Below are 22,757 nucleotides of genomic sequence, written 5' to 3'. Positions count from 1 at the left end.
GGCCATCATAGGCGGGCAAAGTCATCCAAGTGCTTTTTCTCTCCTTTTGATCAAGAATGCTCAAAACTCTTGCCTAATGTCTTTCTTTTCTCTCTTTGCCAGGGCACAGGGCACTTGGCATTGTAAAGATGAAATATGTTGGGGCCTGGCAGGCAACCCATTCCTCCCCCCTCTTCCAGCCTTTCACAGGCGTATGATCAGGCAGGGGTGGCTAATCCTTCTGCATAAAACCCTGTGCAGCACACATACAGAAAACTCTGAGTTTGCAGAGCCTTCTAAAAGATTTTGACCATGGAAGGACATAGACTCTCATCCTACGGAAGGCGCTTTGGCTCACAAACCACTTCTGCCCACCATGCCTTGAGATTCTTGCCAGGCCGCAGATACTTTCCTCCATCTCCCACTACCCAGTTCTCTGTCACTAAGCTGAAGACAGCCAGGCTCAGTGTCCATTCTGGCCCCAAATTCTCCTCTGACAAGGTGGATTTTTCTTTGGCGGATGCTCTCAACAGTGAATTTAAAGAGATCCGCACCAATGAAAAGGTGGAAATGATGGAACTGAATGACCGTTTTGCCAGCTACATTGAAAAAGTTCGCTTCCTGGAGCAACAGAACAAAGTTCTTGTTGCTGAGCTCAATCAACTTCGAGACAAGGAGCCCAATAAGTTGGCCGACATTTACCAGGAAGAAATGAGGGAGCTACGTCACCAAGTAGACCAACTCTCCAATTCTAAAAACCGGCTGGAAATTGAGAGAGACAACTTGCTGGAGGATCTCAACAATCTCCGGCAAAAGTAAGAAAGACTTTCCCGTTTTCGTGAGGCAGGGGCAGAGCTTTAAAACACAGTATAGTAGTATAGATGGAAGCTGGATGATGCTAAGCTTTAAAATGGTCTACGTCTAGGATTTCCAAAGTGGTCATTAGGGATGATTTAGTCAAGATCTGTATCTTCTGTATTTGAAACCAATTTTCCAATCAATCTGATTAGTTAAATAATTTTAGGGGTATATTTGCACACCTTGCCACATTCTGTTTGGCTATGGAATTGGCCTTAGCAGCTTTCTCCAAACTAGGGCCCTTCAGATATTAAGACAGCAACTCCTAGAAATTCCAGTTAGCTCAGTAGCCTAGAATTGTGAGAACTGCAATTTCAGCACAACCTAGAAATTCCACAGAGGAAAAATACTCCATAGAACACAGAATTTCACAACATGTGATTGAAATCTATTGTTTCATCAGCAAGAAAATTAATAATGGTAGACTTATCTTAGTGATAGCTTCCAAATCATTCTGATCTTCTCCTGCAGTACCAGGAGCAGCAGAGGTTTGGGAGAAACATTTTCCCCAGTAATACAATCTGATAGTGAAATCTGAATCAGCATAACTTAAAAAACTGAGTGTGATTTAATGTAAAGACTTTCCAGAAGGTAAAAAAAACTTGGAGGTAGGTAATTCATTTCATAGGTAGCTTCTAATTATCTGCTTTTCTTATTTCTGAATTATAATTGTTCATTTATTCCTGGGATTCTTCAAGTAGATAGGAAACACGAGTAAATATATACTGTATATATACATAATTTGTCCCAAAGGTGCTTTTTTGTTTTTTCTTTGAAGACGTTTCACTTCTCATCCAAGAAGCTTCTTCAGCCCTGATAGGATAGTGGGAAGTGGAAGAATTAATATTCCTTGCAGACAGCTAGTAATCTGCATCCTTTTAAAGTGTCCTTGAAGAACTTGGAGGTTTATCTGTGTCCTCAGGGTCACCTGAATAGTGCTCCTAGTTTCTGTAGTCTGCAATTTTTTTCTCTGGAAATCCATTCCTACTCCCACACCACTGATTTGACCCACTTCTCTTGGATGAGAAGTGAAACATCTTCAAAGAAAAAAAAAAGTCCAGTTGCCTCCTGAAAAAGCACCTTTGGGACAACGATGACCCGGATAACTGAGAATCTCTACTTTTATACATAATTTGTATATATTGGCTGGTGTGGACTAGAAGGAGAGCTTTTTCTGTAATAGTCCCTGCTTTGTGGAACATCCTCCACTTCTGAAATCAAAGTGGTCCCAACCTTGTTAGTCTTTTGTAAGGCCCTAAAAGTCCACGTTCCCAACCCTGAGATGCTGAATGTGCCAAGGGTCCCATTTCCTGGCTATATTGCTAACAGGACAAATATCTTGCTCTTGTGTATCTTGAATTGGATGTTTTTAATGTTCTTTACTGGTTTTACTGGTTTTTTCCCAGTCATTGACTGAGATGGGTGGCCATAGAAATTAAACAAATAAACAAACATAAAATAAATAACTAAACAAACAACTTTACACCATAGTATAGCATGTTCAAGCCAGCAGAGCCAGTGTAGAAATTAAATTTCCTTTAAGTTAAATGTAACTCATTTCATTTAGTTGATTTGTGTTTATTCCAAATGCTTAACAAAATTTCTTCCTCTAGTCACAATTGAAATTACAAGTCATTGTCAACTTTTGGAGGCACTGCAGGGCAGTACTCAGTTCTGTTGCTCCATCTCCAATTCAGTAGAGTTACTGTCCTCCCTTGAAAGTCAAACTATTTTTTAAAACAAGAGCATTATAAGTGTTATAGTAAGAGCAAACCTTACAATTCTCAAAATCAAGAGAGTGCTGGCCCCATACTAGACAGAAGGAAGCATTTTCCTCAGTTGGCTGACATGACAAAAGATTTCTATCTTTCATAAATAACTTCAGCTACTTTGCTGCATTATATTTAATCAACTACAAAGGAATGTGGAATGCCCAAGCTTCACCAGGACTGAGTGAAGATTTATAAATTGCACATTGAACCAGGGGAGAGTTTAAACTTTGTCCTCTGGGCCAGGTAGCAGAATGACTGCCTTTTTTAAAGGAGATCCCTGATTGTAGAATATGTCAGACAGTTTTTAGATGCTGGGCTGGACTTATCATTCTTGGAAGAATGGTAAGAAGAAGCCTACTGCAAGGGAGACTATGATATGAAATGGATGGGACTATAACCAGTATGAAAGGGAGCAAGGAAAATATATTCCTAGAATTTTGGGGGGAAGCTTCCTAATATAATGGCTTACATAACAATTTGTATATATTTTGTGCCTCCAAATGGCAGTAAACTACATTGCCAGTTTTCAGCCTGGGATAGAGGAGGGCTTCTAGTCAACCATCCTGCGTACACAGCAACAGCACAAACAGTTCCACCTGATGCAGACCAGTAGGAAGACAGCTATAGCATCCTACAAGCTATAGTTTGTTTGGATTTAAGCTGAAGACTTGCCTAGAATAGAATTTTTATTTATTTACTTGTATCCTGCCTTTATTACTTTATTAAAAAACTCAATGCAGCAAAGATATCCATCACATTTTCCTCCTCCTGTTTTCTCCATAACAACAGCCCTGTGAGGTAAGTTGGACTGAGAGAGAGTGACTGGCCCAAGATCCATCAGGTGGTTTCATGGCTAAGGCAGGACTTGAACTCACAGTCTCCTGGTTTCTAGCCTAATGTTTTAACCATCAGACCAAATTGGCTCTCTGTATGATTTTATAGCACCTTGCTCCTCAATATTATGGCTATTCATACGCGCTCTAAAGAACTGTACATGTAGGTTTCTTGCTGACCAGTTAAAATTATAGAATAGATAATAGATAGCAAGAAAAGAGAATAGCTAGCTCTGAAAAAATATAAAAATAAAAACATTTCACATCATTTTCTCCTCTGGAAATTGCATATTTTCAAAGTGTCTCTCTTAAGAACCAAGTGTTAAAATCAGTTAAAAGTCCTGACATTAAGAGAGTGAAAGGTGAAAACTGTTAATCACATCTTACTATATTTGTCAGATTCCCAGATCACACAGCCACACAAAGCACAGAAACCTGGAGTCTTCTCCAAGTTTCCTTCCTCACAATGGCTGATGGAAGAGGAAAAGTTGATTTCCCTCCTTGCAACTCCTGCTGGGCCTTCTGTGTATTCCTAATAAAAATAAGTTATTATAATTATTATTATTATTTGAAACCTTTACTGCATGCAGAAGTCTGGAGGAAAAGTGTATATGAACTGCAGGGAATTTGCAAAGGTTTGAGTGGAGGCATTGAACTTGATGTTTGCCCTTGAGTATAGCCTCTAGTGGAAGAGTACTGATCATTCAATAACCCACTTTACTTTTCCACCTTTCTCTCTCTCTCTCTCATTTAAGATTACAGGATGAGATTAATCTGCGCCTTGAAGCTGAAAGCAATTTGTCTTCCTACCGACAGGTAAGGTGGCAAAATGACAAGTCCTGTCTTGGAACAATGAAAAGGAAATACAAGAATTCCTCACAATTGTTGCCTGATTTGAGACGGTGGTTCTTTTGTTGTATTTTACTTCAGGGGTATTTACTAGTAGAGAGTCAAAAAAGTCAAGATGGTGGTGATCAAAGTCCTGCTCTTTTTTATGTGCATTGCAACACATGCACAAAGGGTGAGATTTCAATCATATGGTTGTGTTCGCCATAATATAGCCATCATGACACTCTGAGGACACCTTTTGCACAGGGAACTATTCAAATCTTGAAATTAGGTTACTTGCATGATAGTAGCAGCAGCCCATTGAGTGTGTTCATTTTTTCCTGATGAACTTTAAATGAAGTAAGAAATACATATTCAGGGATTTAGTATCAAGCATTCACTGTCCTCTGGCCTATTCAGACAGTTGCTGTTTATTCTGGACTTCATCTACTCTATTCTGTCTGTTTTAATAGATAATATCAATCAGGAGTGTGTCACTTTTTCTGAACAAGGAGCAACATTTGAAACGGACCCCAAGAGGTGTGCTTCAAAGTGTAATGGATGGATCCAAGATAAAAATTAGAAACCACATGTATATTTTAATAATTATGTTTACATGGGTAAAATTACATATGATTAATATGATTACTCATGTTATATGGAGAGTCATAAAGAAGGTCTTTTTAACCTCCTGAATATTACTTGTTCTCAGATGAGATCCAAACAAGTGAATACCGTATTTCCCCATGTATAAGCCACCCCTTTTTTCCAAAATTTTCAAGCCCAAAAAGTAGAGGGGTGGCATATACAAAGCAGGTACACTTTTTATACGTGAAAAATGCATAAAATAATAAAGCAGGAATAAACTGGTTTTCCAGCAGTATGCTTACTACTTTTTGTAAAAATTGTACGTGATGATACGATTACGAGTGCGAGTACGCGATAGAAATGCATACGCTAGGCATCGGCCTGAATGCTTCGCTTCCTACTCTGCGTTCGATGCGTAGATTGCTAGCGTCGCCGCACCGCTTCGGCGTCATGACCGAAGTTGTAGATCTAGACGTCGAATTTTGTTTCTTTGTAAATTTTCTTTCTTCATAACTTGTTTCTCTAATAAAATATTTTTTTCAAAACTTCACAGTCCAAAAATTGGGGGGGGTGGCTTATACAAAGGGGGTGCTTATACATGGGGAAATACGGTATTTACAACTTTTATCATTCACTTCCTGAACTATAGACATCATTCCCACATATACTGTATATGTCCATACATATTTAACAATATAAACTAGCTGATTAGATAAAAATACACTACTTTGCACTTTGCTATGCCATATAAAAATACAAAGAAATACCCTACCACAAATGGTGCTTTGCTCTGTTTGATAGCTCTGAAGTTAACAAGGTAAAAGTTGTAGGAAATTTGGGAGAAATGTGTCAGAGTATAGTCGTAACAGGGTCATGTCGTGATGATAGATAAAGATGTATTTTGATCCCACTAGATGGATCACTTTAAGGAAGAGAATTCATAACCTACCTGCCTCCCCACTCTTTAAGAAAAACACCAGTATATTAGTTGCCTAATTCCTAAAGAAGGAGATAGTAAAAGCATATTTTCAAACAATTCCAGATAAGAAGGAAAAAAGAGGACAGCAGAAAAAGCTAATGCAACCAAATAAAAACTTTACTGAAAATCTGCACCCAAAAATGCACCCAAATAACAGAAAAAGAGTCATATCACAAAAGAATAATAGAACTAAGTAGCCTGAGATTAATATTATGAACTGCTTTAGTTAGTAAAGGATGCTAAAAAAAAATATCAAAAATGACTTCTTTAAATATGTTCAAAATAAAAAGGAGAAGAAAAGCATCATATTATCAATTGGTCAATGAAGAAGATCAAATGCTACGGGAAAAAAAAGACAGGGCTGTTCAATTCCTATTTAATTTCAATCTTCTCCAACAAAAATAAGAGTGTATTCCATCAGGAAGTTGAGAAGAGCAGGTTGAAGGGACAGGACCAAAACCTGAAATTGATAAAAAGATAATCAAGGAATACTTATTTACTTTAAATGACTTTAAATCTCCAGAGCTAGATGAACTATACCTAGCTACTCAAGAAACAACTTGTTGATAGTCTGGCTGAATACTTTTTAATCTTTGAGAAATTGTTAAGAATCAGCGAAATGTCAAGCATCTGGAGACAGCAAATAATATCACAGTCTTCAAAAGAGGGGAAAGGATGCTGCAACAAATTACAGACCTATCAATCTGGCACTGATACCCTAAAAGATTCTTGACCATTTGGAAAGAATCTTGAAAATAATACTGTATAATTATCAGAAATCATTATCAATTTGACAAGAGCGTTGAATTAGTTGTCTCTGTTTCTCTCTTTGATTCCTTCAATCAGTATTGACTCCTAGTGACCCTGTCTGGACAAGTCCTGCAGGTTTCTTGACAAGATTTTCGAATTGGTTTGCTATAGCTTCCTTCCTAGGTTGAGAGAAAGTGACTTTCCCAAGATCACCCAGGTGGCACTAGAATTCAGTCTCCCAGTTTCTAGTCTGGTGACTTAAGTAACACTGTATACCAACTGTCTCTCTTTTGGGGGTTCTGTACTATTCAAAAGCTTCTTTAAACTCTTAGACGAAGGTGAAAAAACCATGTATAACATCTGCAGATGATCCACAATTATGTAAGATAGGAATCTCTAAAAGATAGAAATAAAACTCAAAATCATTGCTTTAAGTTAGAAAAATGGGCTGAAACAAATAAAATTTAACCAAACGAAATGCAAAATTTTCACTCAGGAAATCAAATCAAAAGCACAGATATGTGTGCATTAATATGGATACATGCGAAAAAGAACTTAGAAGGGAATGCAACAGTAAATTGAATGTAAAGTAGTAGTGAGATATAACTTCAAAAAAGGCAGATATAATTTTAGATTGCACCAATGAAAGACTACCATAATTTCCAAGATATCCAGCAATTCTCAGGCCAAACAAAAGTATTATGTCTCCAGCTTTCAATGTTGGGAAAACACTGGACAAAAATCCATGAAGTTGGAAAGGCAAGTAGAACAGGCAGGTGCAGGTGTTCTGCAATAGGCAGATATTTTGGCAATACTGTAAGAGGTTTCATGCAATTCTGTAAACCAGCTTACTTACCTACCTGGGTCATTACTGAAAGCAGTTTTGAAATATGGGGATGGGTATATGAAATATTTATGACCAGGCCTGGTGTCAAGTCTAATAAATCAAATGAACACATGTGATAACTACATAGTAAAACTGGTAACAACCTCGTAACCTGTCCCAGTCTTTTTCTTCTGTTACATTTAAGAGATCTTAAAAGAGACTCAAGCCATTCTGAAATAAGGCCATAGCAAATGCAGCCTCTGACCTAAATGGTGTATTGAATTTCTACATTATCTTATTTTTTTCCCCAAACCAATTTTGTGCAGTTTTGCTTGTAAACAAATCTATAACGTACTATTTTATTCCTTTCTTTTTAAGTAGTTAATGAATTTCTTCTTATTCACTTGCTACCGTATTTCCTAATTATCTTAATTAATCAGCTCCAGTTCCCACTGAGAATTAGTGGATGGTGCGAGAATAGGATAATATATTTTATTACTAGGTTAGATTTGCAATCAAGGAAAAAATATCCTATACACAAAACAGAATTTTTATGAATGGGTCATGCGCAATAGCAGTCTTGCCCCCACCCCTCTCCCCCACAGGAGATGGAACAAAGTGCCTTTCTGGAGAGAGCTTTGTTGCACACATTAGATTTCCCAAGAGAAATAATGGCATATTTCACATTCACATCATAAATGTATCTTCTCTGAACTGAGTATGAAAAGTGACATTCCTCAATAGAGGATCAATCCCCAAACTACCTTTTGTGCTGTCTATACTTCTGAAGTTTAATAAGATATTGTTTATCAATAAAAGGATTCAAAAAATGTCTTATTAATAAAATTATTCAGGAAATACATATGGGGTGGGTATAATTGCATTCAAACATCATTTATCAATGCTTGTTGTTTTAACTGTTCCTATACTGTTTGTATCCTTCTATTTTAAATAATGCTACACTTTTTAAAATGAATGTGTTTTATATGATTACTATAATGAATTGCTATTGAACAATGGGCAAAAATGGCAGCATTGAGTCAACCTCTTGATCTGTTCAATACATCTCCTCATCAATGGATTAATTAAAACAGGGTCTAGTACAGCCCAGTGCCGAGGCTTGGCTTTTCCTCCCTAACTAGCATATATAGGTTATCCTCAACAATTTATTTAGTGACTTTTTAAAGTTACAATGGCACTGAATGAGTGAATTACTCATAATGACCATTGCAACATTCCCATGGTCATATGATGAAAATTGGCATCTATCTATGATGGTATCAGTGGTCTGGGATTGTTATTTGAATCCTTTCCAGCCAGTTTCCAAAAACAGTCAATGGAGGAAGCTGGGGTCACTTAATGACCACATGATTCCCTAAACAACTGTAGTGATTCACTTAACAACCATGGAAAAAAGTTTGTAAAACTATGCCTGATTCATTAATGCCTTGCTTAGCAACAGGAATCTTGGCCTCAATTGTTCTCATAATTTAAGGGCTATCTGTACAGTTAATCCTCATTTAGCACTAACTATTGGGATCAACAACTCAATTGTGAAGCAAAGTAGTTGCTAGTAAAATCAGAACTCTGCTTACAATCTTACTTGAGTTCTCCCTTGCTATACAGACTTGCAACAATCGCAAATGCAAGGACAGGTCACAAGGTTACTGTTTATCATATATCTGCAAGAAATTGTTGCAACCAGAAGTAACAATCGTAATTGCAAAGGGTTGCTAAATGAGGCAGTCACTAAACAGACTACCTGTATTATTGTGGTGCTAAAAGAAATTGAATGGGGATGGTTTTCCCTCTCATATCCCAGTTTCTCTGACCCCACAGGATGTTGATGCTGCTGCTTTAGCCCGGATTGATCTGGAACGCAAAATTGAATCATTGCAGGAAGAGATTACATTCTTAAAGAAAATCCATGATGAGGTACAATAGTCCACCATTGCCATTCTGGTTTTTTTTTTTAAACTGAGTATGGAAGGGAAATTGAAGACTCAGGTTCTTTGCCTTGCTAGACAACGTTTGTTTTTCTTTAATATCTACAATCAGGCTGGGTTTATACATTGCACAATGCCATAATTGTTTGGTTTTGTTTTAGCATGTTTGAATCCTGATTACTAGACATTAATCCACAAATGTGTGAACTAGATCAGTTTTCAATTACAGCTTCCCATATCCTGATATCCTGAAAATGTGTATGTCTGGCCAGCACATCCAAGACTCATGTTGGGTAGAAATTGTGGAACCTATAATCCCCTACATCTGGACAGGATGAGATTGGGAAATAGTGCCATACAAAATATAATGATGCTAAGTTTTGTTGTTTGGAAATCTAGCCTGCTTGTCATAAGATTCATTAACTGATTATTTTACTTTTGGAAATAGTAATTAAATTCTTTTTTTTCCTTTGTTGCACCGTTATGCTCAATGTTATCTCCCACTCCGATTCTCTACCAAAAAGAATTCCAGAATGCAGTAGGTTTAACTTCTTTTAGAATGGGAATGGAATCATTGGAATGTTACATTACAGAAATCAATAACATTCATAGTTTACCTTCCAATAAATAGTCTTCATAGTTCCAGCATGGCACCCTAGTTGTTAGTCTCAACCTTCCTAGAAACTAAAAATTATTATATTGTGCTGTTTTTATAAAGATATCTTAATCTGTGGATTTAGGAGGAAGAATGAACAATCCAAATTATCAGTCTTCTTATTGTTCTGGTCAAGAGCCTTTCATCATCTTCAGTTAATTCACAAAAATCTTAGAAAGGATTTTTTGCAAAATATCTTGCTCCCTTTTATTTAGAATCTTTTATATTCAACATCTCTGGACTAGAAGCATTCTGAGGAGATTATTTAGTTTTGAGGTACATAATTTTTAATGGGATGAGCTCCACAGTCTTGTTGTGCAGTGTGCGATGGGCAGACAGCAAAGAATATTACAGGGATCTAAGAAAAAATATTATCCTCCGTTCATATATTTCATAATATTCAATTCCATTTGAATTATAGTATGGGGATAAATTAAAAACCAAGACTTTGGAAAGCTGCATGCAACCCCAGTTTCTCAAATTGTACACCCCTAATTTAATCCAGTCAGCAGACCGATAATTGGAAATGGGCATGTTTCTTTTACCCACAGACTATACTTAATTTATTTATATTTGAGCTGGGGGGAAAAAACAGCTCAAAAATGCAGCTTGGGCTGAACTTTAGAATGCTAAATGGGCTTGAACCTGATTAGTTTTTAGATGCAAGGCCCAGCCTGAGATTATATTGTGAAACTGAAAAACACCCCAACCCCTTATATACTGTTGGCAACTGCATGGGTGTCTCCATATAATCATTGGGAGTTAAAATCAACTCAAGAGAAACTTTATTCACTCTTAAAAAAACAAAAAAACAAAGCTTCCAAGTAACTGCCAATTTATGTTTCTCTGCTTGCTTATGAGCTGTAGGCTGTGGCTAATTAGCCTTTAAGCCAGAAGTGTTTATGAAGTTTCTGAGGTGAAAAAAAAGTCATTTGGTCTCTCAGAACAGGAATCACTGTACTTTGTGACTCTCCGATATGATGGAGAGTGTTAAGAGACTCATCTCTATTTCTTAGTCCAAAGCTAAAAGTATAGCCTCACTTATGGAAGATACAAGATATGTCAACCCTACCTCCTAAAGTTATTTCCTTCCAAAAATCTATTTTTTTCTCCTAACTTCTTTTATTATGGTTGTTTCAAGCAATAATGTTTTCATCACGTACTCTAATATACCACTAGGAGAAAGCTATCTGAGGAGCCTATACAAGCAGATAAAATCAAGTCATTTTTATAGGAATTATGCAAATATTTAGAAAGGGTTAACAATAACTATAACAACAATTATAATACCACCAACACTCCAGGGCATGGTTTAGCCACAATTAAAATTATCAGTTAAAGAACAGCAAAATTTTAAAAACACTTCCAGTATAAAATCAATATGCATTCTACAATTCCATTAAAACAATACCGATAGAGTCACAACCAATAGTCTTTACTAGATAGATTAGGATTGGTTTTGCTGATACAAATTTTTATGAAATTTTATAGTACTCTGATTAAAGAGTGAGTAACTTGAAAAAGGGGAGAGAGGCAGCTAAAAGGTAAGAAATGCTCCATTTTGGTATCCCCAGGTAGATTAAAGTTGGATAAAGTTGTACCCTTTTCTCCACAGGAAGGAGAGTTCTGATCTACTTTGCTTGACAAAAGTTAGTACTAAATCAGCAACAAACATACACACACAAACAATCAAACACGGTATTATTTGTCACACAAGCATTAGAATTTTCTAGCAATTGATTGTTCCTCTATATTTATGAATAATGTATCTCATACTTGTGTAATGTAGTGAGGTGGTCACCAAGAAACTTTAGACATTATCAGCCTATCTGATAGAACTGTTGGGAAAATCCACCTGGGAAGACTATCATATGAGAAGTGTGGGATATAAATGTAAAACAATGAGTAAACATAAATGCAATAAAACAATAGATGAATTGGCGGAAATTAATGCTGACATTGCAGGCATACCTGGAACAATTCCTCTGTAAATTCTGCCCAAGATTTCATTGTGGAAACCTTTTAATGATTACTCTCTGAAAACCTCATACGCTGTGAACTCTTGAATTCAATCTTTTAAGAGGACTTCTCTTTTTTTTAATTGTTGTAGACTGAAATAAAATTGACTGGGTGGTTGTTTAAAAAGGAAAAAGATAGCCTTGTGCTAAAAGCTGGCAATAGGTAATCACAATCAGTCAAGGATGAATCCCAAAGGTCATAGATCTGCCCAAATTTTTAGTGCTTTGGAAGGAACAATCAGATGTTACCACTCACTTTGAGAGACCACTTTCATACGAGCAAAATGGTAAAAACTGTGTAACTGTTCTGAACCGAAGCACTTGGGGGAAGAGAGAAAAAGGGTTCTAGAAAATCAAGCGCCATTGCTGGGAAGGTTCTGTTTTCTGAATGTATAGAAAGTTTGTTATAAATGAAAGTAGGTGATGCAGCCACCCCTCTATACCAAATAAAGAGCATATGCAAGAACCATGTTATCCTTTCTATTCCAATTGTGTGAATTTGTGTGTCTACATTCTGTAGGGTTGCTTCATTCCATTTTGGGAAAACCCAACCCTGCCCAAGTCTTTTTATTGGTTTAAAAACTTTTCCGTTTCTTTTTCAGGAACTGCGGGAGCTGCGGGAATATTTGCACCAGCAACAGGTTCACATTGAGATGGACATGACAAAGCCTGATCTGACATCTGCTCTGCGTGAGATCCGCATCCAGTATGAGTCTATGGCCACAAACAATATGCAAGAGACTGAAGAATGGTACAAGTCAAAGGTATAGCCACAATATAATGGACAGGAGTAAGAAGGACTATCAGCTCGGTAATGTAGCATAACTAAGGGTTTCTGTTCCAATATTTTTGGGGCAGCATTTCTGATATTAAAAGAGTGACAGGGCTAATCAAGATATAGGACATTGACTGGAGTAGGATGGGCAGCAACAAGTTTCTCTTCAGTGTCAGAAATTCAGGCTATCAATGTTTTTTTTTTTTTTTTTAAAAGAGTGCTGCCTATTTAACAGGCTTTAGGCAGGTTGTATTTCATTTCTTTGCTTTATGAATGAAATTGCTTTGAGGGGAAGATGAATCATATTTACTTTGATTCAAAATAAGGACAGGGATATGTGGCTAAAATCAAAGATTCTTTTGATCTCCTCCAACTGTATCTGTTGTTGTCATTTCTTTCATTATTATTATTTGAAAAGTTGATTAAAAAAAAGTAATTTGAAACCCAGTCAACAAAGAACAGAGATTTACTGTTTTGTACTACCTGCTATATGGAAATTGCCAACCTCTGATTTTATTCTCCCCTGCCCATTTGAATTCAGATTTGCTGTTTCCATTGATAGGGAAGCTAAAGACTCTCTTAATAGCACAGATCCAGGTATAGTTAAATGGTCCTCTTCAGGAACTGAGATGATGAAGGTTTGGATAGGCCAGATAACATTGTTTAAATTTCTGGTTGCAACTTTTGAAAGCAACTGACTTGTATCTGGTAGTTTGCAGATTTGAGTGATGCTGCAGCACGAAACATTGAGGCATTGCGTCTAGCCAAGCAGGAAGCTAATGAGTACCGCCGGCAACTGCAAGCCCTCACTTGTGATCTGGAATCTCTTAAAGGATCGGTAAGTGGAGCTGATGATAGGAAAAGCCAACAAGTTGAAAACATCTGTGTTTCAGGAAGTTGGCTGGTCCTGCCTCATACTTTCTGGAATAGCAGAGCGAGGGCAATTAATAACTTTCTCCTCAGTTACTTCAGAGTATGAAGTAAAACAGAACATTTCTCCACTAACTGAAATCATGTATTTGTTTCACCTCCCAAATTGCTCCATTAGTGGCCATTCTACAAAATGGCATTAGAAGGTAATATGGAACCTCAAAAGCCCTTCCATCAGTTGTGCTTGAGAGCAACCAATTGCTATTGATTCCTTCTTCCTCAATAAACATCATGTAGCTTTTACTTTCTTTGTATTCCAGGAATTGCCCCTTTCTGTATTTTTTTGTATTTTAATATTTTTATTAGTACAGAGATACTGAAAAAATATGTGTCTTCATTAGAAAAAAATCTAAATATATGAAATTGAGTTTGTTTTTCTCATTCTATTCATTTTAGATCAGTGTTTCTACACATTTGCAACTTTAAGATGCATGGACTTCAATTCCCAGAATTCTCAACAGTGGTCATGTTGGTTGAGTGATTCTGGGAGTTGGTTACTTGTAGGGACCATAGTGTAGTCAACACTGATATCACTTAGAGTTTCCTAGTAGTGACCTATCCATAGGTCTATTCATAGTAGTGGTTGATCATTGCCTTGTTGCCTTACCTAAGTTTCCTAACTTTTCATTTTCTTCCTTGCAGAATGAATCTTTGGAGAGACAATTGAGAGAAATGGAAGACCGCTATGCTCTTGAGACTACCAACTATCATGACACAGTGATTCGGTTGGAAGAAGACAGTCGGAACTTAAAAGAGGAAATGGCTCGTCATCTCCAGGAATATCAAGAACTCCTCAATGTCAAGCTGGCATTGGATATTGAGATTGCTACTTATCGCAAACTCTTGGAGGGAGAAGAGGGCAGGTAAAATGCAGACCCATTTCTTGTACTGAGCCTGTTGCACAACAACTTTGTCAATGAAATTGCTGAGAATCCTGTCAGCAGTCAGCCTTGCCCATTCGGAAAACTGCAGTCTTCATTTGTAAATTAGCTTTGCTCTAGATATAAAGCAGAGTGAGCTATTAATGTCCTGAAGTTATGGAATAAATTGTACCATATCACATTGGAATCATATTTCAAATTTTCTCCTTACATTAAGTTCTTGCAATTCCCTCAAGCGAGGAACTGGCAAAGAAGGAGCTGATTGAGCTTCTAGAGAAGCACAGGCTACGTAACATGTAAAAAAGGAGTGCTCGGCAGGTCTCTTTCCTCCAATTTTTAAAACAATCCCAGCAAATTATGGTATTAGCAAGCTGAAAGAAGTAATTTAAAGCTCAGTCAAGAGATCAAATAAATATTTTCCATGTTCTTGAAACTGGCCGAAGTCCCTGGAAAAGCCACCAGACCCTGGAAAGAGCCAGACATTTGTCCTTAGAATGAATAAGCTGAAAATCTGCAGAGTCAGAGGAAAACTCATCTGGCTGAGCTTGCCTGAAATTGCAACAACTGATACTATGAAAGAAAGGCAATGTCAAAGCCAGAAAGAAATAGAGCCAGAAGAGAAAAGCAGACAGACCTGGGTTATTCTTCATCAGCTGTGTAAAAGTTAACTAGGACACCAATTAAGACCTATTAAAGAGCCCCAATGATGGTGACCCACCAAACAGACCTGACCGCCAACTATTCTCCATCTTGTATGGTATTTTCCTAGAAGAGGCAGGTGAAAGGCAGTGAGTCAAGGAATAGTAGCTCCCATAATTACAGTGAGCACACGTCTTTATTATTAGGGACAGTCCTTTATTTCAGAAAGCTGTACTTTATATAGATGTAATTTAATTACTTTCTGGGTTTTGCTCTTGAATTTTCCTTCGTAAAAGAAAGATATAAACATTTTTAATCTTTATGAACCTCTTTCTAATTTACCCCCCTTTCAGGTTTGTCCTTTATTTTCCCCCCAAGAAAATATGATTCCTGTACTCATGACAGAACCTGCATCAAACCCTGGAGGACCGGATAGGGTCAAGAGGTTGACTTCTAGTGCAGCAGCCCCCAACTTTGGGGGCACCAGGGACTGATTCCATGGAGAGAGATTTTTCCACAGACAGGAGTGGTTTCGCATGCTGCCTGCATCCCTCAGATGGTGCTTTGTTTGTTTCCGCGGCCTGGTTTTTGGCATGCTGCACGCTAGTGCCAGCTCACACACCAGGAGTTGGGGACCCTTTTTCTAGTGGATCATAGTATTGTAAGGACCCTTCTCAGTACAAGTTGCCTAGCCTTACAACCTTAGAAGGTAGCTTGAGAAGAACTGGACTACTAACTGGTAGCCAACCTGCTAATTAACTGCCAATTAACTAAGTTGAACCTATCAATAATGTTCTGTTTGCAGGTGGGTAGGTTAATGGAAGGATGAAATATAGTCAGATAAATAGATACTAATTTGCATCTACAATTTAAAATTATAATCTATTCTCTCCCTTCAGAGTTCTTCTGGCTCATTGTATTTGTGGAGATCAGGTTTCCTTCCAAAGTTGGGAAGAAGATTATGGAACATCATGAGAGAGATAAAATATATACCTCTGGGTTGACTTGCTGTTCGTCAGACCCACAGTTTAATATTTTAAAAAGTGATCCAATATAATCAGGTTTGAAACAAGACATGCCCTTATTCCATTGAACTACAGCGTATCATATAAATTCAAAATTCCAAAATCACCATGCTAAAATTCTTCATTTCATTCGGGAATGTGTGTGGAAAGCTCCTGATAGTTATCCTGGGATCTGGAAAAAAAAATGGTTGTTTTGCTATTTTATTTCAATTTGAGCAACAACTTTGTCAGATTGTGGGGTTTTGTTTTTTTCCAGTAGTGTTTTTTGAGCTTATACCTTGTCTAAAGCACAGTCTGAAATTAACTGATTAACTGGACAGAGACTGGGAAAGAAAGGAAAAATGAAAAGATTAGTACATAATTCCCAAACCAACATTTTTCCGTGTTTATTTCTGCAGGATTACTATCCCAGTACAGACTTTTTCAAACCTTCAGATCCGAGGTGAGATATTAATTCTCTTTCCAGGTCAAAAAAACAGCATATGGTCCCTCTGCATGAATTAGTACTTTTTTTTTTTTCTGAAGAACTAAATGCTTTGTTTTCCTATTTTCTGACCAGTGGGCTAGAGAAAGAGGGTTTTAAGTAGCTGATTTTCTCTGGAACAAGGAACCATGGCAAAGTGCTTTTTATGGAAGTATAATTATTATGTTCATTATTAATTGCATTCCTTTCAGTAACCAAATTTCTCAGATTATAAAATAAAACAGTAAACCTCTGGAAATATTAAAAAGAATACAGTAAGTATAAGAAGGATCAAAACAAACTTGTTTCATTTTTTATATAGACATTTCCTGCCTAAGTCCAATAATTATGAAGAAATTTCCCAAACATTGAGATTTTTATTGATTTTTTTGTTTTTAAAAAATCATTCCTTATTCAAGTCAGTAACTGAATCCAGAGTATCCTTTCCCTTGCTCTTGCATCTATAGGGAATGGCAATTCTTCAATGGCAATTTCCTATCTCCTCTTCACGGATGTGAACAAGTTCAGTGATACTGGAATGCTGGATCATCTCAAGGCCTTTTGTTGCAATCCAGCACAGAAACACTGTAGGTCCTGACATTCAGCCAGCTTAGGACAAAGTAGACTGCATTTATTTATTTGTTTATTTAAATTTATTTGCTCCCTATCTCGGCATAGGCAACACTTGATAAATCACTGCTTCTGACTCCCAAGCCAGCCATTTAAAAATTCTTACCCTTGATAATCAACTCCATGAAAGAGGGTTTTAAGTAACTGATTTTCAGAAGCATTACCATGTTAGATGCTACTTATTCTTGTGTTGATTTTTATACATCTTTCTAAATTACTACATTTTTGTAGTCTAATTTAGGAGAGACTATTTAAAATATTCCAATCTAAAAACTAGATCTATCTTATACCCTTAAATGATTTTTAATGTCTTCTAACATTAAAAATGTCATTATGGATTAGTTATGTCCAACAACATTAGTTCTGTTTAGCCTATTTGCAGCACTATCTGGCAAAGTTTCTTCCATGTTTACATGCTAGATATTCTATGAAACAATATTAGAGAGTGAAAGATAAGTTTTTTTCCTCAGAGTTGCTTTCCCCCCTCCCCATCTCACCCCTCTAAGAAAGTCAGCATTTTCTTTGTCGTTACTTCTCTTATGGTTTCATGCCTCAAACCTCACTACAGATCACCAATGGCTCCCAAGTCAAAGTTATGCTCAGTGGCAGTGACCCCGTTGTTCTTTCCCTCTTTACCAGAAACCAGCCTCGACACAAAGTCAGTTTCTGAGGCTCGTCTGAAGAGGAGCATTGTGATCAGAACAGTGGAAGCTATAGATGGAGAGGTAGGCAATAGCTACCTATGAATTCAAAGCCTTCCTTTTTTATCATAGAGTTCATCTGATTAAATGTTTAATGAAAAATCTAGTTTGACCTGTTGTTTTCAAACATCTGAAGTATCCATGAGCATATCTGCTCAGAATCTCCCTAATTATTTTTCATTCCCTTTCAGCTAAGGAATTCTTAATTTACAGATTATTACTCTGTGATGTTTCTTTCTTTCATCTTTTTCTGTCATCAATACGTAAATGACGTTATTCTTTTTAGCTTTCAAGCTTCTTTGTAAAGTGCCAGTAAGACAAACTAATGTTTATTTTCCTAACTTGTTGAACCAAATCTTTAAATAGCCAGCATTAAGGGATCAATACAGCTCAAAACTTATAAGCATAGTATTGAATTAAGAAAAGAGGGGAAAGGGCATGGAAATTATGTCGTAAACAGAACAACTTTGAGATCACTCAGTAGAGTTCTTAAAAATCTTTATCTCTTTCTCAGGGCAACAACAAAAACTAATTCCCCCAACCTTCTTGAAATGATAACAAATAATATCATTGTGCATTAATGCAATGACAGTCTTATTGTTCAGTTCTAAAAGATAATATTTTTAGCCAGCTCCCATTTCCTCCTGTACTGAGATTCCTTGTTTTTAAAATATTTAAGAGTATTCTGGTACAGCTGTTCTCTTGCTTTGTCTCCAATTTACCACAATGAAAATATTGGTAAGATTCTTATGTTATAAAAAGAAGTGTGCACAATTAAAAAAATAATGTTACTTTTTCTAGAACTAAAGTATGGCAATATAGGTGATGTGTATGAAGAATGAAATTAGGAGAGAATGGAAAAATAATTCTGTAATTACTTTTTTAAATGATTTTATTAAAGATTATAATTGCAGTAGTAAAAAGTAATTAAAAATAGAAAGAAAAATGCAAAGGATACTCATCACAACAAATATAAACAATTTTGATAATTTTAATCTCTTTTTAATTTACAATCCATGATTTCTTCATCTCATGTGATGTCCCAACTCCTATTTATAAACAGACCAGAAAGTGTTATTTCAGTTCTTGTATCTTTCAATGTTGCCAGAAATGACAACATATCTATTTTATCCTTGATAAATAAACTGACTTCATACTCCTTTCTTTTACTTCTAACAATCTTAATTTTTAGTCCACTTAAGTAATGTAGATATAAATTTCTTTTTCTTTTTTAACCTGTTCTCATCCAAGCTTTAACCAATCTCATATAAAAAGGATCATCAATCGCTTTCTTGATTTGTTACTTGAAATTCCCTTCTGATTTTTAAAGCACCAACCGGTTTCTTTTGTTTGCAAGCATCTTTCCCCATGTCATTCCTATAGCTTGTAATTTGTAGATCCATTTTCAGATCTCTCTCTTATTGCCAATTCAGTCTGTCTTATTGGATAAAACTTGTTCCTCTTCTGCCATTTGTTCCGAAACATCTTTTAGACACAGTCTATCCATAGAAGTAAACATCACTACTGACATTGTTGGTATTAACTTCAGATTCCATTTGTTAAAAATATCCTTCAGTATTTTCAGTGTTATAATATTTTACATCATTCTGTAGCTGCTATTCAGCTTTATTTTTAATTAAAATCTTTAGTTCCCTCTAGTGTCCATTTTTAAAAAAATGATTATCTATGTCATAGAAAAAATTACAATAAATCAACTTTTCCCACAGAAAGAATTCTTTATAATTAATTCCTAAAACGTATTTCAAATTACCTGGAAATTTAACCATCTAAAACTTTCTAAAATCAAAGTTTTAATTAGGTTTTTGGTATTCATTTTTAAAAATAATTGTTCTTAAAACTGTAGTTAAAATTTTCTTTCATTAAGGATTGAAGGGAAACTCACCCAGTGTTTTCAGACTGAAAAGTAGTTACCATATATACTTGAGTATAAGTCGACCAGAATATAAGCCGAGGCACCTAATTTTGCCACAAAAAAACGGGAAAACTTATTGACTCGAGTATAAGCCGAGTTTTTCAGCACATTTTTATACTCAAGTGAGATTCCCTCTGAAAAAAAAAATGGTGTGGAGCTCTGGAGCTGGGCAGCCGCTTCCCTGCTTCTGTGTTTCCTTTGCAACTTGTAAGCATGGGGGTAATCGGAAGCAGAAAAGTTCTTGCATGAGGATGTATTGTTTTTCTTTATTTAACTGTTTTTTTTTTGGGGGAAGTCCCACTGTCATGTGTGAATGCTCAGACACGAAATCTATCCGCCTGAAAATAAGTGTGTCTGTGTGTGGGGATTTTAACAGAGGGAAGACATAGGGAGAAGGCAAAAGCGACGGAAGATCCTTCAGGGGAAACTGAGGGGGAGACTCACCCTTGGTCCAGATGAGCCCCCTTCCCCGCCCCTAAGGAAGCAGAGGCAGCCAGCAAGGGCAGGCAAGTCCTGCTTTGCGGACTCTGTCCATCCTCGCTCCCACCCACCCACCCAAAGCCACGAAGTCCCCCAATCGCGCAGCCCAGAATTGCCCTCCCCTCAGGGGGCAGCAACGACGTCCGGTGTTTCCTGAAAGAAGAAGCTCCGCCGTGCAATGAAAGCGCCCTGGCTCTAGGCTCAGAAAACAACGTGAGCCGAGGTGGCTTTGTTTCCTCAGCCCCAGCTGCTTTCAGTCCGCTTGGGAGGGGGAGGAGGAGGAGGAGGTGGTGGCAGCGCCTTGCATTATTTTCTGAGCTCTAGGCTCTAGGCTCGCGATCTCAGAAAACAATTACCCAAGTAAATGGTAATGATGAGATCTTGTCCATCAAGATTCACATTTACTTTTTAAAAAGCCAAACAAACACAACAATGTAAATAAGCTACGGGAGATTTCTCTATCTTATTAGTCTTTTTTCTTAACTGCAGTTGAGTAGAATCTCAAGTGCCCTCTTGTGCTTATCAAACAGACTACAGTTGATTAAAATCTTTCTTAGCTAAAATTTTCATTTTGCATGTGGTACGTGTCATTTGTTATTACTAGGTGACAAATACTACATGCTCCTACTGGCATGTATATTACAAACCATTAGCTAAATTAATACATGATATATTATTGCAATAACAAGAGCTGAATTAATTGCTTTATTTTTAGTATTAATATAAAAAATGGGTGAAAAAAACCAAATGTTTGAAGGGCTGTCAGTTTATTCTCTAAGCATCTGAGGGCAGGATAGGGAGCATTGGGTGGAAGCTAGTCAGTGCGAGATTCAACCTAGAACTAAGGAGAAACTTCCTGAGAGTGAGAAAAATTACTCAATAGAGCAACTTACCTCCCAAATTTGCGGATGTTCTACTGCTGATGGAGACTGCACAGCCATTTGTCTGGGGTGGAATAAAGTCTTCTGCCTTGCACAAGGAGTTGGATTAGAAGATCTCCAAGATCAAAGATTCTATATTTTAAACTCTATTTAATGTAGAATTGGTAGAGAACTATTTTGATTTTTTTAAAGGGAATGCAAAATGAAGCACATGTCTGACAAAAGAGAAATGTCACAATTAACATTAATTGATATAACTTTCACATTCTCTCCAAACATTGTAGGTGATCAAGGAGTCCACCCAAGAACAGAAGGAAGTGGCATGAAGTAAAAACCAGTACTTGGAAGAATTTTTCTAGATTAGGATGCTAAGAGAGTTCTGCATCCTTCCAGTCTTCAACCTTGGCACTGTTTTGAATCTGCAGCAACCATTGAAATAAGAAATATGCAAATTTAATTACCATGCCAGAAAATAACCAAATAACTCAGTAGCTGGTGCTTCAGCTGAATATAATGGCTTTTTTGAGTTTATTTTTATCTTCAATATTTCTGTTGCAGTGACTTTTCAGTGTCCCAAATAGCACAGTATTTAGACCTGGGTATATAGGTAGTCCTCAACTTACAGCAATTCACTTAAGTGACTATTCAGTTACAACAGCACTGAAAAAAGTGAGTTATGACTGTTTTTCACACTAACAACCATTACAGTATCCCCATAATCATGTGATCAAAATTCAGATGGTTAGCAACTGACTCACATTTATGACTTTTACAGTGTTTGTGTGAGCCCCTTTTGTGACTTTCTGACCAACAATGGGAAAGCCAGATTCACTTAACACCTGTGTTATTAATTTAAGAATTGCCATGATTCACTTAACAAATGTGTCAAAAAACATTGTAAAATGGGGCAAAATTCACATGTGTCGCTTAGCAACAGAAATTTTGGGCTCCATTGTGATCATAAGTCAAGGACTACCTAAATTGCCATGATTCACTTAACAAATGTGTCAAAAAACACATGCCTAATAATTGTTCTGGGGCTGGCTTAACAGCCATAACGATGTTTCTCATTATAACCAATAAATGAATAGGAATCAGGTTACCGCTGATTACAGAAACATGCTGGTTATGTTTACATATGAAAATCATTGACCTAAAGCAGTATAATTTAGAAGTAAGCTTATTTACATCAGTTCCCACGTATCTTCCCAAGTAATCTATTTGATTTCATTAGTAAGATCTAATATATATATATATATTAGATAATATATGCATGAGGCACATCCACCTTGGCTTTGTGTTGGGATTAGACCCATTTTCTGATGATAACAGTCTGAAATTTTGGGATGAAATATTCTATTATGAATTTACTATGAAAATAATTCAT

General features: G+C 36.7%; 1 protein-coding gene across 3 annotated transcripts; it reads left to right on the top strand.

The window, feature by feature from the left end:
• Nucleotides 1–208: 208 nt before the first annotated feature.
• GFAP (glial fibrillary acidic protein) lies at nucleotides 209–21,705 on the top strand. Of its 3 annotated transcripts, XM_026718249.2 has the most exons (9): nucleotides 210–794; nucleotides 4,198–4,258; nucleotides 9,253–9,348; nucleotides 12,635–12,796; nucleotides 13,520–13,645; nucleotides 14,380–14,600; nucleotides 16,681–16,724; nucleotides 18,015–18,100; nucleotides 21,655–21,705. In XM_026718249.2, exons 1-9 carry the CDS (start codon nucleotides 292–294, stop codon nucleotides 21,694–21,696), a joined length of 1,341 nt encoding a protein of 446 aa, XP_026574034.1. In that variant the 5' UTR covers nucleotides 210–291; the 3' UTR covers nucleotides 21,697–21,705. The 3 variants fall into 3 exon arrangements, with proteins under 3 accessions (XP_087774175.1, XP_026574034.1, XP_087774174.1); XM_087918048.1 differs by lacking the exon at nucleotides 18,015–18,100; XM_087918049.1 differs by lacking the exons at nucleotides 16,681–16,724; nucleotides 18,015–18,100 and having other exon boundaries at nucleotides 209–794.
• The last annotated feature ends 1,052 nt before the right edge of the window (nucleotides 21,706–22,757 follow it).

The sequence above is a fragment of the Pseudonaja textilis genome, chromosome Z, assembly GCF_049901715.1.
Source record: "Pseudonaja textilis isolate UNSWEBS1 chromosome Z, rPseTex1.2, whole genome shotgun sequence".
In the NCBI taxonomy this organism is placed as follows: domain Eukaryota; kingdom Metazoa; phylum Chordata; class Lepidosauria; order Squamata; family Elapidae; genus Pseudonaja; species Pseudonaja textilis.
The sequence above is the reverse complement of the archived record's forward strand: the minus strand, read 5'-3'. Positions and strand labels throughout refer to the sequence as shown.

Coding starts and splice junctions, on each gene's coding strand:
- GFAP (XM_026718249.2), top strand. CDS start 292: ATGGAAGGACATAGACTCTCATCCTACGGAAGGCGCTTTGGCTCACAA. Junction 795..4,197: donor CTCAACAATCTCCGGCAAAA/GTAAGAAAGACT, acceptor CTCTCATTTAAG/ATTACAGGATGAGATTAATC. Junction 14,601..16,680: donor TTGGAGGGAGAAGAGGGCAG/GTAAAATGCAGA, acceptor TTATTTCTGCAG/GATTACTATCCCAGTACAGA.